Here is a 17,908-nt window from a genome sequence, read left to right on the forward strand (position 1 = left end):
TGGACCTTTGGTCTGTCCTAGTGTGACAATACTTGCATACATATATAAGTTTATGGTCATAGAAGCGCACAATAATATTTTGGGCTTGTTGTTTCTGGTAGGTCCCAAGGCTCTATGCACTCGTTCTAGTTTAACAGTGGATTGATCCAATTTATGTTGATCTTCAGATAGAAGTGTGCTAACTATTTTTTAGACCACAGATTCACTGACCACATAGGCGGGAGTCTCTTGAATGCCCTGGAAGCACAAGTTGCAGTGGTGGCTTCCATTCTCAAGATCCTCTAATTAAGGTAATATTTACTTGGTTTGTATTTGAGCCGCTTTCATATTTTTATCAAGAGTCCCAAGATTCTCTGCTTGTTCATCCAGATGCGATTCCGCTTTTTCCAATCTGTGCCCCAACTCAACAAGTTCTCTGCATAGGTCAGCTTCCAGAGTTGTGAGCTCTTTCCGCAGTGTTTTCACATCGGCATTTATTTCTTGATCTCATCAATTGGATTGAGTTCAGCATCTTCACTTGATGGCTCCATAGCAGGTTGTTCGATGTATGATGGAGTAGGATGAGGCTGATCCGTGATAGTGGCCTCCACAGTTTGGCCCGCCACGCGACTTGTCTCCTAAGCACCGATATTTGGGAAACCCTGTTAAGTTGCCGGATCACCGTTTCTGATTCATCTCTGCCAGCTCCCATGGAGCAAAGAAAAACAAATCCAGTAAAATAAAATCCAGCAATGACAGTGGATTGGCCCTGAGGTATCCTACGATAGCAATGGCTTACACGGAGCTAGGTAGTCAAATGGCCATTCAGCAGGATGATGTTACTTTCTTCCCCCATTCTAGAAGAGTGTGTAGCGATAGGGATTGATGTGTTGGTCCAGCCATGGCAGCGACATGGTCTGTTGTATGTTTTTCTCTCTTGGATGCTGATAGGCCGGGTCATTCATAGAATAGAAAAGCATTCAGATCTGGTGTTTCTAGTGGTGCCAAATTGGCTTCGTTGCCCGTGGTTTGGCGATCTGATTTGACTAGCTGTGGGGTCCCCACTTCCTCTTAAGGCCTGAACAGGCTTCTTGTTCGGGGGCCAGTCAAAAGCTGAACCCGGCTCCGTCTTTGCTTTCAGCTTGGCTCTTATGCTAGCATGGTTGCCGAAGAGGCGATACTCTGGACTGATTTCTAGTATGCTGAAGTCTTGTAGATGGTCTACATCCTTGGCCTATATGAGGGGATGGAGAATTTGCAAGGAGAAGGGATTTTTTTCTTCTTCTGCTTTGGTTGCTGAGATTTTGGGTCTGGAGAAGGGTTTTGCCTTGACTTTGTTGAAAGTTCAGTTTGCAGTCTTAGCTTGTTTTTGGGTCCATATTCAGGGTGAGACCTTGTCCACTGGACATGGGTTGCTTTCTGAGAGGCATGAAGGTTCTTCGTCCACCTTGTTGGGCTGCTATTCCATATTGGGATCGCAGCTTAGTATTGTCAGCCTTTATCTCTGCGCCCTTCAAACCTCTCTCAGATTCTTCTTTGAAGGATCTCACTCTCAAAATCGCGTCTCTGTTCACTATTTTGTCTGCACACCGAATCATGCCGGGATCCTTTCATGCAGGTGTTTCCAGAAAGAGTAGTTCTAGGTTCTGTTCCCTCCGTTCTACCCAAGGTGGTCTCAGTTTTCCATGTGAATCAATCCATTTCTCTTCTGGTCTTGGAATACCCCAAGGTGATAAAAACCAAAGGAGTCTGTTCTGCCTGTATGTGTGGAGAGTATTGGTGGTATATTTGAAGAGAACAGTGGAGGTTAGGAGGTCGAACTGTTGTTTATTTATCCTGTTCAGTGGTCATAATAAGGGAGCAGCAGCATCCAAGGTGTCTATATTTCATGGAGTTAAGGAGTTGATTGCGTCGACCTGTCTACTGATAGGCGTTCAGTACCTCAACTGCTTAAGGTACTTAAGGCACATTCTAAAAGAGACATGGTGGCTTCATGTGCCAAAAGCAGTTTGATTCCACCATTGGATATTTAAAGGGCGGTGGTTTGGTTTTTCCATGCATTCCTTCGTTGCTCACTATCGGGTTGATCTGCAGGTGAGACAGGGTACTGCGTTTAGTGTGTGTGTGTGCTTTTTTTCTGGATTGCATGTTTTCTGCTCATAGTTTTTACTGTTTTGGTATTTCCCATGCGTCAGTGTCTGGAGCAGTCTGGAGGACTGATGATGAAGGAGAAATCAGGCCTTACCTGCTAATTTTCTTTATTTTAGGCCTTCTGAGACCAGCCAAGAACCCATCCATTGAATTGTTGTGAGTGTTGGTGCAGGTTATTTCCCTGGCTGCGGTCAGGATACGGAGGATTTTCTTGATACAGTAGCAGATCTATACATAGTTCCATTGGTTGCCTCTTGCTTGGTGCTAAGGTTGCTGTTGAATGTTTCAAAGAAAAGAAAAATAAAAGAGCAGTTTCAACAGAATTCCATTGTTTTTGTTGGGCATGTACCTTGGGCATGATCTAGCATAGGCATAAATAAAACCAATAAGGTAAATTTGGAGATGACAAATTGAATCCTAGAAATATCTATCTATATGTATTTGATATAGATAGTCTTTGACAAATTTTCTTAAGATCTGGGATCCAGACTTAAACAGGATTGGATTATTTATGCATATTTATACATTTCCCAGTGTGTGGATTGAGAGAGCAGCATGAAGGGATTGCATAGTTAGGTCATCTGCTTTGTTAACTACTGGCTGGCTGGGAGTTGGTACAGTGCTATTATAGAGATCTCAGAATTTGTGTTCTCAATCGCTATCTGCTGGTAGGTGAGCATAACCCAAGAGTCTGCATCTGAACCTGTCTGGAGTGCCTAAAGGAAAGAAAATTAGCATGTAAGTCCTAAATTTGCCTTTGTTTAGGTGCTGCAAAACAAACTTCTGAATATCTTTTAGAAACATAGGTCCAAATTCAGTCACTCTTCCATGTCTTCCTAGTTTTGCACTGCTGCTAGGCAGTGGGGTGGTTCTTTGATCAAATGGTGGGCCACCTAGTTCTTGATAGGCAGAAGTACTTGGACTGGTGCCAGCAGAGAAGTCTAACAATTTTTGGGGGTTTTTTGGCAAACATTACTGTGGCTTCTGATCATTTGCTAGCTGCCTGTTGTCCAACTCCCCCCACCCCACGTACACGCAAACGCAGATGTGCGCACACACACACACACACACACACTCACACACACAATATAAAAATATACACTAAAGATGTTCTTAACCGTTGAGCACTGCACTTGGGACCCTGTAGAAATGACTCTGCTCCTGTTTACAGAGCTATAGAAAGAAACCTAACCATGTCTAATGTCATTGTCAAGAATAGTAGAAAAACTAAGGTTGCCTGACTGAAGTACTTTTTAACTTCCATATTTCTACTGCTCAGGACATGTGTGGCAGTGGGTTGTGTGTGCAGCTGGAGAGAGTACTAACTTCTGCTATTTCAGGGAAAGGGTTTTTGCATTGGAAAGTACTGCTGAGTCTATACTTTTCTGGGCTTTGAGTTCCTACCATAGAGTGGAAGTATGCTTCCTTGGGTCGGTGTATACCAGCAACCACTCTTACAGATTCTAATGTAAGTTTAATGTTAAACTGTTCTTGCTGTACACCGCCTTGAGTGAATCTCTTCATAAAGGTGGTTAATAAATCCCAATAAATAAATGTTTCCTATGTATAAGGACATGCAGCTTCTGGTTAAAGTACCATTTTTGTCTCTACAGGGTTGTTGGAACAGAGGAGCGGATCCCAATCCCACTCATGGATTACATCCTCAACGTGGTAAGTAATGGCTGATGGTGTTGCAGTAAAGTCATAATGACATAGTTGGCTTTGTAGCTTGATTGGGACAGGCAGGCTACAACTCTGCAGAGTCTGATTTGGTTAATAATGCTAACAGGTTGGTGGTGAGTGGGTACTGTCCAGAAAGACTACAGTTATATGGCCTGGAGTTTGGGCAATGACCATATTTGCTTTGACAATCATTTAGTTTATTGCAAAACTGTCTGATAAGTCATGGAGGCAGGATGGAAGGAGGGTGTTCAGGGATTGGAATGCCTTTGTGGTTCACTTATCCTATATAATAAAACGCACCTCCAACATTCTGAAGCTGACTGCATGGCTGAGGCATTTCTGCTCTCTGTATCCATCTCCTGAATTGACATCACGTACTTCCGAGTTCGTCACAAGCAGAAGTGACCAACCACACGAAGTTTCTCGGCTTCAGAATGTTGGAGGTGCATTCTATTAAATAGGATTGCTCAGTTCCTTGAAGCACAGCCAGAGCTCAGCGTCCTGAACAGTAACGCTCAGACACCAGAGAGAGAGAGAGAGAGGGGGGGGGGGGGGCCTGACACCAGAGAGAGGGGGGGGGAAAGGTATCTCTGTCATACATACACACACATACACACTCTCTCTCTCTCTCTCTCTCTCTCTCTCACTCACTCTGTCTCTCATAATCAATGTCTTTCTCTCTCACACACTGTCTCTCACACACTCTGTCTCACACTGTATCACATTCACTCTCTATGTGTCACACACTCTCTTGGTCTCATACACTCAGTCTCACAGAGAGTCTGTCTCACACACACTCTCTCGCTCACACTGTATCAGTGTGAAACACGCTTTCTCTCTCACACACTGTCTCTCACATATGCACTTGCACACATTCTCATTCTCACACACACACACACACACACACACACACACACACACACACACACACACACACTCTCTCTCTCTCTCACAGACACACTCGCACCCAGACTCTCTCTCTCACAGACACACTCGCACCCAGACTCTCTCTCTCTCTCACACACACACACTCTCGCACATTCACTCTCTCTCTCACACACAGTCACTCTCACATACACTCTCTCAAACATACACACTCCGAGGAAAACCTTGCTAGCGCCCGTTTCATTTGTGTCAGAAATGGGCCTTTTTTTTTTTTTACTAGTATTCTATAATTTCTATTTGTTGCTCATTCTGTCCTGACATGAAGAAGAGTATGGCAGCTTCCAAGAGCTGGTCAAAAATGTATTCCGTGAAAAGGTATTGCATACACGTCTTTTATCTTTTTCTCTCTTATCGCCTTTGTGAACAGATTTACTCAAAGTAGTGCACAGTTTGACATAAAACTTAAAATTTTGTTAACAGCGTAGGAAATGATCTAGCATAGGCATAAATAAAATCAATAAGGTAAATTTGGAGATGGCAAATTGAATCCTAGAAATATCTATGTATATGTATCTGATATAGATAGGCTTTGACAAATTTTCTTAAGATCTGGGAGCCAGACTTAAAAAGGATTGGATTATTTATGCATACATATTTATAAATTTCTCAGTTACATTGTGCTCAAGATGAATGCAAGCTCCTTTTTGTGTTTAAGCACAAACAGCAGTAAAGATGCTGAACAATCAGTAATAAATACATTCCGAGAATGCAACATTCAGTAATCTATAACTTTGTATACCCCTCTCCAAGTTTATGCATGTAAAACAGTAAACCAGAATAGTTGTCTCCTGTTTCTTGACCTTTTCATGTGTGGTCATTTCTCTTTTATTTCTTGCATAAAGATGTATACATTCTGTGTAGCCATTTCAGAACTTTTTCTCATGTGATCTCTTGTGACCATTCATGCCTAGTGATTTTTAGACCTAAGTATTACTGATCCAAAGGATCAAATACCATCAAGGATTTGTGCCAGGGGGAGAGGAGAGGAAGGTGGATCAAGAAGTTGTGACAGTGTGAGGGAGGGGTGTCATCTGCATGTTCTGGACATGGGATCCCCATGCAACCTAGAAGGAAGTATGCGAGTGGGAAAAGGAGCCTAGAGCAAGCAAACCTAGACTGTGTGTGTGTGTGTGGGGTGTGGGGGGGAGGGGGGGAGGGACAGAACTAGCTGGGCTGTGTTTTTCATACAGAGTGGATCCCAGAGCCAGCTGTGTTCTGTGGTACTGGGATGTGGCTGAGAGCAAGTTGGGTAAGGAGGACAGAGCAAGCTGAAGGATGTGTACTGCTGTAGTTGTGTGCCAAGGAGAGATGGAGTAAATTGGCTGTATGAAGGGATGCGGAGCCTGGAGCAAGCTGGGGATTTGTACCTGGATAAGTAGGGGCAATGAAACCTTGAAAACAGGAAACCACAGAGGGCAAGGAGAGGGAATAAGGCTGGGAGTAAGGGTTCAGGGGCAGGAGGTTGGGGGAGGGGGGAGAAGAGAGAGAGCTATGTAGTGTCCACTAGAGCTGTCCGTTTCAGCTAAAAACATTTTTTTCGATTCTTTGAAAAAAATTGGTTTTTCAATTTGATTCAATTTAGCTAGATTGAAATAGTGAGCCACCGGGTCTTAAGAGGGGCACTTGGGAACCGGTTGGAGAGCCACCTGAAACTTATTCAAAAACAGAATAGTCCATTTGTGTATCTAAAAGGTAAACTTCTACAAAACAGATGAAAACATGATTCCATGTGCCCCAATGAAAGAGTTTAATTCTGCTTCCATTTAATTTCAGTATATTCCATCTTTATAACACCAGGCTTCTCCGAGGACAAGCAGGCTGCTTGTTCTCACGACTGGGTTGACGTCCACGGCAGCCCCCACCAACCGGAACAAAACTTTGCGGGCGGTCCCGCAAGCAGGGTACGCCCACCGCGCATGGGCGGCAGTCTTCCCGCCCGTGCGCGACCGTTCCCGCTCAGTCTTTTCTTTTCCGCGCTGGAGAGAGCCGTGTTCGTCTCTCTGTCAGCCCCAGAAACCGGATCGCGCGTTCGCCGCGAGCTTTTCTTCGTTCTACTTTCTTCATTTTTTCTGTTTTATTTTGTTTAAAAAAAAAAAAAAAAAAGAACTTTGTTTTCCCTCGTCTTTTTAGAGGGGACGTCTCGTTGCGGCCTTGTGGCCGCGCGGTCGATTTATTTTTCGAGGTGTGAATTTTACCGCCACCATCGACGACTTTGACTTCGCCGACGCGATTTTTCCGTCGATGTCCTCGAAGGTCCCGAGTGGATTTAAAAAGTGTGGTCGGTGCGCCCAGCATATCTCGCAGAGCGACACTCACGCTTGGTGCCTCCAGTGCCTCGGGCTGGAGCACGATACCAAGATGTACACCTTGTGTCTCGGTCTCCGGAAACGGACACAGGTAGCGAGGCAAGTTCTACGGGACCGTCTTTTTGGAACTTGCGCCGGCCCCTCGACGTCGACTTCGACAGCATCGGTGTCGACGGCCGGATCTTCGGTACCGGTACCGATGTCCACGAAATCGGCACCGACCCCAGGAGCACAGATCCCGTCGGCCCGCCGGTCTTCCGGAGATGGCAGGGGTGAGAGGCCGCGTGGGCAATCGGCCCCGGTCACTCCCTCCACCCAGGGCCCTCGGGACCGAACTCTGTCGGACCCGATCCCTCGAGGCTGAGGGGGATCTACTTCCTCCTCTTCTATTCCACCAAGCGCCGATGACGGGCACCGAAAAAAGGCAAAGAAGCACCGTCATCGGTCGCCCACGACGCATCCGGCTTCCGGCGCCAGGGATGACTCGACGCCGAGGAAGCGGCAGCGCCGAGAAGAGAGGTCCCCCTCTGTGGTAGAGGTATCGTCACGCCAGGGTGCCAGCACTTCGGTGCCGTCTCCTGGACCTGACCAGCTTCCGGCACCGACACCTCTACCAGCCCCCTCGCCTTTCCCGACTGTGGGCCTAGACGAGTGCCTCCGAGCCATCCTTCCGGGGATCCTGGAAGGGCTGATGCGCCAGACTGTGCCGGCGCCGGGGGTGCTTGCGCCCTCGGCGCCGTTGATGGAGGCGCCGGCGTGCTCTAGCCCAGTGCCGAGGCCTTCGACGCCGCTTGCAGCGCCGGTCTCGACCGCCACGCAGGTGGAGTCGCCGTCGACGTCGATGGAGGGAGCTTTGTCCCCGACAGCGCGGGAGTCCACCGCTCGACGACGCCACCGAGGCCTCGGTGCCTCGACGTCGAGCCGGGCCCGGTTGAGGACTGAGCTGCAGGAGCTCATGTCCGACACCGAGGAAGAGGCCTCGTGGGGGGAGGAGGAGGACCCCAGATATTTCTCCTCAGAGGAGTCTGTGGGCCTTCCCTCCGACCCCACTCCTTCACCAGAGAGAAAGCTCTCGCCACCTGAGAGCCTCTCCTTTGCCTCCTTCGTCAGGGATATGTCTATTTGCATTCCCTTCCCCGTGGTCTCTGTGGATGAGCCGAGGGCCGAGATGCTCGAGGTCCTCGACTACCCATCACCACCTAGAGAGTCCTCCACGGTGCCGTTGCACAATGTCCTCAAAGAGACACTGCTTCGGAACTGGTTGAGACCATTATCTGATCCCACCATCCCCAAAAAATCGGAGTCCCAATAACAGGATCCACTCGGACCCAGAGTTAATGTGGCCTCAATTGCCTCATGACTCGGCGGTCGTGGACTCTGTTCTCAAGAGGGCACGGAGTTCGAGGGATAACGCTTCGGTGCCCCCGGGGCGGGAGTCTCGCACTCTGGACTCGTTTGGGAGGAAGGCCTACCAATCTTCCATGCTCGTGACCCGCATCCAATCTTACCAGCTCTACACGAGCATCCACATGCGGAATAATGTGAAGCAACTGGCGGACCTGGTCGACAAGCTCCCCCCGGAGCAGTCCAGGCCTTTTCAGGAGGTGGTCAGGCAGCTGAAGGCGTGCAGAAAGTTCCTGTCCAGGGGTATATATGACACCTGTGATGTGGCATCTCGTGCTGCGGCCCAAGGTATAGTGATGCGCAGGCTCTCATGGCTGCGTGCCTCTGACCTGGACAACCGCACCCAGCAGAGATTGGCCGATGTCCCTTGCCGGGGGGGGGATAATATTTTTGGTGAGAAGGTCGAGCAGTTGGTGGACCAACTGCATCAGCGGGAAACTGCCCTCGACAAGCTCTCCCACCGGGCGCCTTCAGCATCCACCTCAGCAGGTGGACGTTTTTCCCGGGCCAGGCAGGCTGCGCCCTACGCCTATAACAAGCGTAGGTAAACCCAGCCAGCCCGAAGGCCTCATCAGGCACAGGGACAGTCCCAGCGCGCTCGTTCCCGTCAACAGCGTGCGCCTAAGCAGCCCCCTGCGCCTCCACAGCAAAAGCCGGGGATGGGCTTTTCACTGGATCCATGGGAACATAGCCGCCATCAAAGTGTCCGTACCGGATGATCTGCCAGTCGGGGGGAGGTTAAAACTTTTTCACCAAAGGTGGCCTCTTATAACCTCCGACCAGTGGGTTCTCCAAATAGTGCGGTGCGGATACGCCCTGAATTTGGCCTCCCCTCCACCAGATTGTCCTCCGGGAGCTCAATCCTTCAGCTCCCATCACAAGCAGGTACTTGCAGAGGAACTCTCCGCCCTTCTCAGCGCCAATGCGGTCGAGCCCGTACCACCCGGGCAGGAAGGGCAGGGATTCTATTCCAGGTACTTCCTTGTGGAAAAGAAAACAGGGGGGATGCGCCCCATCCTAGACCTGAGAGGCCTGAATAAATACCTGGTCAAAGAGACGTTCAGGATGCTTTCCTTGGGCACCCTTCTGCCAATGATTCAGAAAAACGATTGGCTATGTTCCCTGGATTTAAAGGACGCATACACTCACATCCCGATACTGCCAGCTCACAGACAGTATCTCAGATTCCGCCTGGGGACACGGCACTTTCAGTATTGTGTGCTGCCCTTTGGGCTCGCCCCTGCCCCACGGGTGTTCACGAAGTGCCTCGTGGTGGTCGCGGCATATCTACGCAAGCTGGGAGTGCACGTGTTCCCATATCTTGACGATTGGCTGGTCAAGAACACCTCGGAGGCAGGAGCTCTCCAGTGCATGCAGTGCACTATTCACCTCCTGGAGCTGCTGGGGTTTGTGATAAATTACCCAAAGTCCCATCTCCAGCCAGCCCAATCTCTGGAATTCATAGGAGCTCTGCTGAATACTCGGACGGCTCAGGCCTTCCTTCCCGAAGCGAGGGCCAACAATCTCCTGTCCCTGGCTTCCCAGACCAGAGCGTCTCAGCAGGTCACAGCTCGGCAGATGTTGAGACTCCTAGGTCATATGGCCTCCACAGTTCATGTGACTCCCATGGCTCGTCTTCACATGAGATCTGCTCAATGGACCCTAGCTTCCCAGTGGTGCCAAGCCACCGGGAATCTAGAAGATGTCATCCGCCCCTCCACCAGTTGCCGCACTTCATTGCACTGGTGGACCATTCGGACCAATTTGACCTTGGGATGCCCATTCCAAATTCCGCAGCCTACGAAAGTGCTAACGACGGATGCGTCTCTCCTGGGGTGGGGAGCTCATGTCGATGGGCTTCACACCCAAGGACTGTGGTCCCTGCAGGAAAAGGATCTTCAGATCAACCTCCTGGAGCTCCGAGCGGTCTGGAACGCACTGAAGGCTTTCAGAGATCGGCTGTCCTGTCAAATTATCCAAATTCGGACAGACAATCAGGTTGCAATGTATTATATCAACAAGCAGGGGGACACCGGATCTCGCCCCCTGTGTCAGGAAGCCGTCGGGATGTGGCGTTGGGCTTGTCAGTTCGGCATTCTTCTCCAAGCCACATACCTGGCAAGTGTAAACAGTCTGGCCGACAGACTGAGCAGAGTCATGCAACCGCACGAGTGGTCGGTCCATTCCAGAGTGGTACGCAAGATCTTCCGAGAGTGGGGCACCCCCTCGGTGGACCTTTTCGCCTCTCAGACCAACCACAAGCTGCCTCTGTTCTGTTCCAGACTACAGGCACACGGCAGGCTAGCGTCGGATGCCTTTCTCCTCCATTGGGGGACTGGCCTCCTGTATGCTTATCCTCCCATACCTTTGGTGGGGAAGACCTTACTGAAGCTCAAGCAAGACCATGGCACCATGATTCTGATAGCGCCTTTTTGGCCTCGTCAGATCTGGTTCCCTCTTCTTCTGGAGTTGTCCTCCGAAGAACCGTGGAGATTGGAGTGTTTTCCGACTCTCATTTCGCAGAACGACGGAGCGCTTCTGCACCCCAACCTTTAGTCTCTGGCTCTCACGGCCTGGATGTTGAGGGTGTAGACTTCACTTCGTTGGGCCTGTCTGAGGGTGTCTCCCGTGTCTTGCTTGCCTCTAGGAAGGATTCCACTAAAAAGAGTTACTTTTTCAAGTGGAGGAGGTTTGTCGTTTGGTGTGAGAGCAAGGCACTAGAACCTCGTCCTGCACAGAACCTGCTTGAATACCTTCTGCACTTATCAGAGTCTGGCCTCAAGACCAACTCAGTAAGGAATCACCTTAGTGCGATTAGTGCTTACCATTATCGTGTGGAGGGTAAAGCCATCTCTGGAGAGCCTTTAGTCGTTCGATTCATGAGAGGCTTGCTTTTGTCAAGGCCCCCTGTCAAGCCTCCAACAGTGTCATGGGATCTGAACGTCGTCCTCACCCAGCTGATGGAACCTCCTTTTGAGCCACTGAATTCATGCCATCTGAAGTACTTGACCTGGAAGGTCATTTTCTTGGTGGCAGTTACTTCAGCTCGTAGAGTCAGTGAGCTTCAAGCCCTGGTAGCTCATGCTCCTTATACTAAATTTCATCATAACAGAGTAGTGCTCCGCACTCACCCTAAGTTCCTGCCAAAGGTGGTGTCGGAGTTCCATCTTAACCAGTCAATTGTCTTGCCAACTTTCTTTCCCAGACCGCATACCCACCCTGCTGAACGTCAGTTGCACACATTGGACTGCAAGAGAGCATTGGCCTTCTACTTGGAGCGGACACAGTCCCACAGACAGTCCGCCCAATTGTTTGTTTCTTTCGACCCCAATAGGAAAGGGGTCGCTGTCGGGAAACACACCATCTCCAATTGGCTAGCAGATTGCATTTCCTTCACTTACGCACAGGCTGGGCTGGCTCTTGAGGGTCATGTCACGGCTCATAGTGTCAGAGCCATGGCAGCGTCGGTGGCCCACTTGAAGTCCGCCACTATTGAAGAGATTTGCAAGGCTGCGACGTGGTCATCTGTCCACACATTCACATCACATTACTGCCTCCAGTAGGATACCTGACGCGACAGTCGGTTCGGGCAGTCGTTGCTGCAGAATCTGTTAGGGGTTTAAATCCAACTCCACCCTCCAGGACCCGAATTTATTCTGGTCAGGCTACACTCTCAGTTAGTTGTTCTTCATAGATCAATTTTTCTTATACCCTCGCCGTTGCGAGGTTCCATTGACCTGGGTTCTTGTTTTGAGTGAGCCTGAGAGCTAGGGCATACCCCAGTCGTGAGAACAAGCAGCCTGCTTGTCCTCGGAGAAAGCGAATGATACATATCTGTAGCAGGTGTTCTCCGAGGACAAGCAGGCTGCTTGTTCTCACTGATGGGTGACGTCCACGGCAGCCCCTCCAATCGGAATCTTCACTAGCAAAAGCCTTTGCTAGCCCTCGCGCACCGATGCGCACCGCGCATGCGCGGCCGTCTTCCCGCCCGAAACCGGCTTGTGCCGGCCAGTCTTCTTTTCTCCGCGCTCGGTAAGGTTGTGTTTTACCGTTCGTGCCCCGAAAAGTCGACCTCGCGCGTCGTTTTCGCTACTTTCTGTGAGAATCTCCAGAAATTATTTTTGGATTAACCACTTTTGGTTTTTCCTTCCTCTACATCGAGTTTTTTTCGCCCCGTTAAGTTTTCTTTCGTTGTCGGGGTAGGCCTTACTTAGGCCCCGGTCGAAATTTCCCCTTTTTCTGTGCCAAATTTCGCCATTTCGTCTTTCGATTTCGCCGGCGTGATTTTTCCGCCCATGACATCGAAGCCTTCCAGCGGCTTCAAGAAGTGCACCCAGTGCGCCCGGGTAATCTCGCTCACTGACAGGCACGCGTCGTGTCTTCAGTGTCTGGGGGCTGGGCACCGCCCTCAGGCCTGTAGTCTGTGTTCCCTTTTGCAAAGGCGGACTCAGGTAGCGAGGTTAGCCCAGTGGAACATTTTGTTCTCGGGCTCTTCGTCGGCATCGGCACCGGGGGTATCGAGTGAATCGACGTCTTCAGCGTCCAGACCTTCAACCTCGGCGGCCAGTGCATCGAGGCATCGGCCCTCTGCATCGGCGCCGAGACATCGGGCAGCTGCATCGACGTCGGTGGTACCGGGACCTCGTCTGCTGATGTCATCGGACGGTGGTGCTTCGTCTGAAGTGCAGGTGAGGGCTGTCCATTCCCCTGCTGGTGGCGGTGAGCCTTCGGGTGGGTCTCCCCCTACCTTGAGGGCTCCTGCGGTACAGCCCCCCCCGAGACCGACCTTCTTCGGTCTCGGCTCCGAGGAAGCGACGGCTGGATTCTACGTCCTCGTCGGTACCGGGAAGCTCCGGTGACATGCTTCGTCCCAAGAAGTCGAAGAAGCATCGTCACCGGTCCCCTTCCCATGTCGGTACCGAGAGCTCTGGGTCGCCGAAGGAGTCGGCACCCAGCAGGCATCGGCGCCGAGAGGACCGCTCACCCTCTGTTCAGGAGGTGTCGATGCGCTCCACTCTGGACAGCCCGGAACAGCCTCCACGCCCGGAACAGGTTCTGACGTCGACGCCTGCATCGACCTCCATGCCTTTCTCTGCAGCCGCTCTGAACGAGAGCCTCCGGGCCGTCCTCCCAGAGATTCTGGGAGAGCTGTTGCGCCCTACCCCTCCGGTACCGGCGGTGCTTGCGCCACCGGTACCGTCGAGCGTGGCGCCGGCTGGCCCATCGCCCGAGGTGAGGTCTCCGGCGTCAGTGCCGCGTGCGGTGCCGGCTGCCGTCGCCTCCCAGGAAGGCTCCCCGACTACGTCGGCGGAGGGAGCTTCGCCGATGCGGGCGAGGGAGTCTTCTTCTCGACGCCCCCATCGTGGACGTGGCTCCACGGAGTCGAGTCGGGCACGGTTGCAGACACAGGTCCGTGAACTTCTGTCTGACACCGAGGGTGAGGCCTCGTGGGAAGAGGAAGAGGACCCCAGATATTTCTCTGACGAGGAGTCTGAGGGTCTTCCTTCCGATCCCACTCCCTCTCCTGAAAGACAGCTTTCTCCTCCTGAGAGTCTGTCTTTTGCGGCCTTTGTCCGGGAGATGTCTACGGCCATCCCCTTCCCGGTGGTTGTGGAGGATGAGCCCAGGGCTGAAATGTTTGAGCTCCTGGACTATCCTTCTCCACCTAAGGAAGCGTCCACTGTTCCCTTGCACCATGTCCTAAAAAAGACATTGCTTGCGAACTGGACCAAGCCTTTAACTAATCCCCACATCCCCAAGAAGATCGAGTCCCAGTACCGGATCCATGGGGACCCAGATCTGATGCGCACTCAGTTGCCTCATGATTCTGGAGTTGTGGATCTGGCCCTAAAGAAGGCTAAGAGTTCTAGGGAGCATGCTTCGGTGCCCCCGGGCAAGGACTCTAGAACCTTAGACTCCTTTGGGAGGAAGGCCTACCATTCTTCTATGCTTGTGGCCAAAATTCAGTCTTACCAGCTCTACACGAGCATACACATGCGGAACAATGTGCGGCAGTTGGCGGGCTTGGTTGATGCGCTCCCCCCTGAGCAAGCCAAGCCATTTCAGGAGGTGGTCAGGCAGCTGAAGGCGTGCAGAAAATTCCTGGCCAGAGGGGTGTATGACACCTTTGATGTTGCGTCCAGGGCCGCTGCTCAAGGTGTGGTGATGCGCAGGCTCTCATGGCTGCGTGCCTCCGACCTGGAGAATAGAATCCAGCAGCGGATTGCGGACTCGCCTTGCCGTGCGGATAACATTTTTGGAGAGAAAGTTGAACAGGTGGTAGAGCAGCTCCACCAGCGGGACACCGCATTCGACAAGTTCTCCCGCCGGCAGCCTTCAGCCTCTACCTCTACAGGTAGAAGATTTTTCGGGGGAAGGAAGACTGTTCCCTACTCTTCTGGCAAGCGTAGGTACAATCCTCCTTCTCGACAGCCTGCAGCCCAGGCTAAGCCCCAGCGCGCTCGCTCTCGTCAGCAGCGTGCGCCTCAGCAAGGCCCCTCGGCTCCCCAGCAAAAGCAAGGGACGAGCTTTTGACTGGCTCCAGCAGAGCGTAGCCGACATCCAAGTGTCAGTGCCGGGCGACCTGCCAGTCGGAGGGAGGTTGAAAGCTTTTCACCAAAGGTGGCCTCTCATAACCTCCGATCAGTGGGTTCTCCAAATAGTCCGGCAAGGATACACCCTCAATTTGGCCTCGAAACCTCCAAATTGTCCACCGGGAGCTCAGTCTTACAGCTTCCAGCACAAGCAGGTACTTGCAGAGGAACTCTCCGCCCTCCTCAGCGCCAATGCGGTCGAGCCCGTGCCATCCGGGCAAGAAGGGCTAGGATTCTATTCCAGGTACTTCCTTGTGGAAAAGAAAACAGGGGGGATGCGTCCCATCCTAGACCTAAGGGCCCTGAACAAATATCTGGTCAAAGAAAAGTTTAGGCTGGTTTCCCTGGGCACCCTACTTCCCATGATTCAGGAAAACGATTGGCTATGCTCTCTGGACTTGAAGGATGCCTACATACACATCCCGATACTGCCAGCTCACAGACAGTATCTGCGATTTCAGCTGGGCACACGTCACTTCCAGTACTGTGTGCTACCCTTTGGGCTCGCCTCTGCGCCCAGGGTGTTCACAAAGTGCTTGGCTGTAGTAGCAGCAGCACTTCGCAGGCTGGGGGTGCACGTGTTCCCATATCTCGACGATTGGCTGGTGAAGAACACATCCGAGGCAGGAGCCCTGCAGTCCATGCAGATGACTATTCGCCTCCTGGAGCTACTGGGGTTTGTGATAAATTACCCAAAGTCCCATCTTCTCCCGACGCAGAGACTTGAATTCATAGGAGCTCTGCTGGATTCTCGGATGGCTCGCGCCTATCTCCCAGAGGCGAGAGCCAGCAACTTGTTGTCCCTCGTCTCGCGGGTGCGAGCGTCCCAGCAGATCACAGCTCGGCAGATGTTGAGATTGCTGGGCCACATGGCCTCCACAGTTCATATGACTCCCATGGCCCGCCTTCACATGAGATCTGCTCAATGGACCCTAGCTTCCCAGTGGTTTCAGGCTGTTGGGGATCTAGAAGACGTGATCCACCTGTCCACGAGTTTTCTCGAATCCCTGTATTGGTGGACGATTTGGTCCAATTTGACTCTGGGACGTCCTTTCCAAATTCCTCAGCCACAAAAAGTGCTGACCACGGATGCGTCTCTCCTGGGATGGGGAGCTCATGTCGATGGGCTTCACACCCAAGGAAGCTGGTTCCTCCAGGAACGCGATCTGCAGATCAATCTTCTGGAGTTACGAGCGATCTGGAATGCTCTGAAGGCTTTCAGAGATCGGCTGTCCCACCAAATTATCCAAATTCAGACAGACAACCAGGTTGCCATGTATTACGTCAACAAGCAGGGGGGCACCGGATCTCGCCCCCTGTGTCAGGAAGCCGTCAGCATGTGGCTCTGGGCTCGCCGTCACAGCATGGTGCTCCAAGCCACATATCTGGCAGGCGTAAACAACAGTCTGGCCGACAGACTGAGCAGGATTATGCAACCTCACGAGTGGTCGCTCAACTCCCGAGTGGTGCGCCAGATCTTCCAAGCGTGGGGCACCCCCTTGGTGGATCTCTTCGCATCTCGAGCCAACCACAAAGTCCCTCAGTTCTGTTCCAGACTTCAGGCCCACGGCAGACTGGCATCGGATGCCTTCCTTTTGGTTTGGGGGGAGGGTCTCCTGTATGCTTATCCTCCCATACCTCTGGTGGGGAAGACTTTGTTGAAACTCAAGCAAGACCGAGGCACCATGATTCTGATTGCTCCTTTTTGGCCGCGTCAGATCTGGTTCCCTCTTCTTCTGGAATTGTCCTCCGAAGAACCGTGGAGATTGGAGTGTTTTCTGACCCTCATCACACAGGACGAAGGGGCGCTTCTGCATCCCAACCTCCGGTCCCTGGCTTTCATGGCCTGGATGTTGAGAGCGTAGACTTTGCCTCTTTGGGTTTGTCGGAGGGTGTCTCCCGCGTCTTGCTTGCTTCCAGGAAAGATTCCACTAAGAGGAGTTACTTCTTTCTATGGAGGAGGTTTGCCGTCTGGTGTGACAGCAAGGCCCTAGATCCTCGCTCTTGTCCTACACAGACCCTGCTTGAATACCTTCTGCACTTGTCTGAGTCTGGTCTCAAGACCAACTCTGTAAGAGTTCACCTTAGTGCAATCAGGGCATACCATTACCGTGTGGAAGGTAAGCCGATCTCAGGACAGCCTTTAGTTGTTCGCTTCATGAGAGGTTTGCTTTTGTCAAAGCCCCCTGTCAAACCTCCTACAGTGTCATGGGATCTCAATGTCGTTCTCACCCAGCTGATGAAACCTCCTTTTGAGCCACTGGATTCCTGCCATCTGAAGTACTTGACCTGGAAGGTCATTTTCTTGGTGGCAGTTACTTCAGCTCGTAGAGTCAGTGAGCTTCAGGCCCTGGTAGCCCAGGCCCCTTACACCAAATTTCATCACAACAGAGTAGTCTTCCGCACTCACCCTAAGTTCCTGCCAAAGGTTGTGTCGGAGTTCCATCTGATCCAGTCAATTGTCTTGCCAACATTTTTTCCCCGTCCTCATTCCTGCCCTGCTGAACGTCAGCTGCACACATTGGACTGCAAGAGAGCATTGGCCTTCTATCTGGAGCGGACACAGCCCAACAGACAGTCCGCCCAATTGTTTGTTTCTTTTGATCCCAATAGGAGGGGAGTGGCTGTGGGGAAACGCACCATATCCAATTGGCTAGCAGATTGCATTTCCTTCACTTACGCCCAGGCTGGGCTGGCTCTTGAGGGTCATGTCACGGCTCATAATGTTAGAGCCATGGCTGCGTCGGTAGCCCACTTGAAGTCAGCCTCTATTGAAGAAATTTGCAAAGCTGCGACGTGGTCATCTGTCCACACATTCACATCTCATTACTGCCTGCAGCAGGATAC

At 51.5% G+C, this 17,908-nt stretch overlaps 1 protein-coding gene across 1 annotated transcript in view; it reads left to right on the forward strand.

Annotated features, from left to right (window-relative positions):
* HUWE1 (HECT, UBA and WWE domain containing E3 ubiquitin protein ligase 1) overlaps positions 1 to 17,908 on the forward strand; it is a 1,034,695-nt gene that overhangs the window by 351,104 nt on the left and 665,683 nt on the right. Inside the window, 1 exon segment of the mRNA XM_030194273.1 lies at positions 3,744 to 3,801. Coding sequence (XP_030050133.1) covers positions 3,744 to 3,801 — 58 coding nt within the window.

Source organism: Microcaecilia unicolor, chromosome 2 (genome assembly GCF_901765095.1).
Source record: "Microcaecilia unicolor chromosome 2, aMicUni1.1, whole genome shotgun sequence".
Classification (NCBI taxonomy): domain Eukaryota; kingdom Metazoa; phylum Chordata; class Amphibia; order Gymnophiona; family Siphonopidae; genus Microcaecilia; species Microcaecilia unicolor.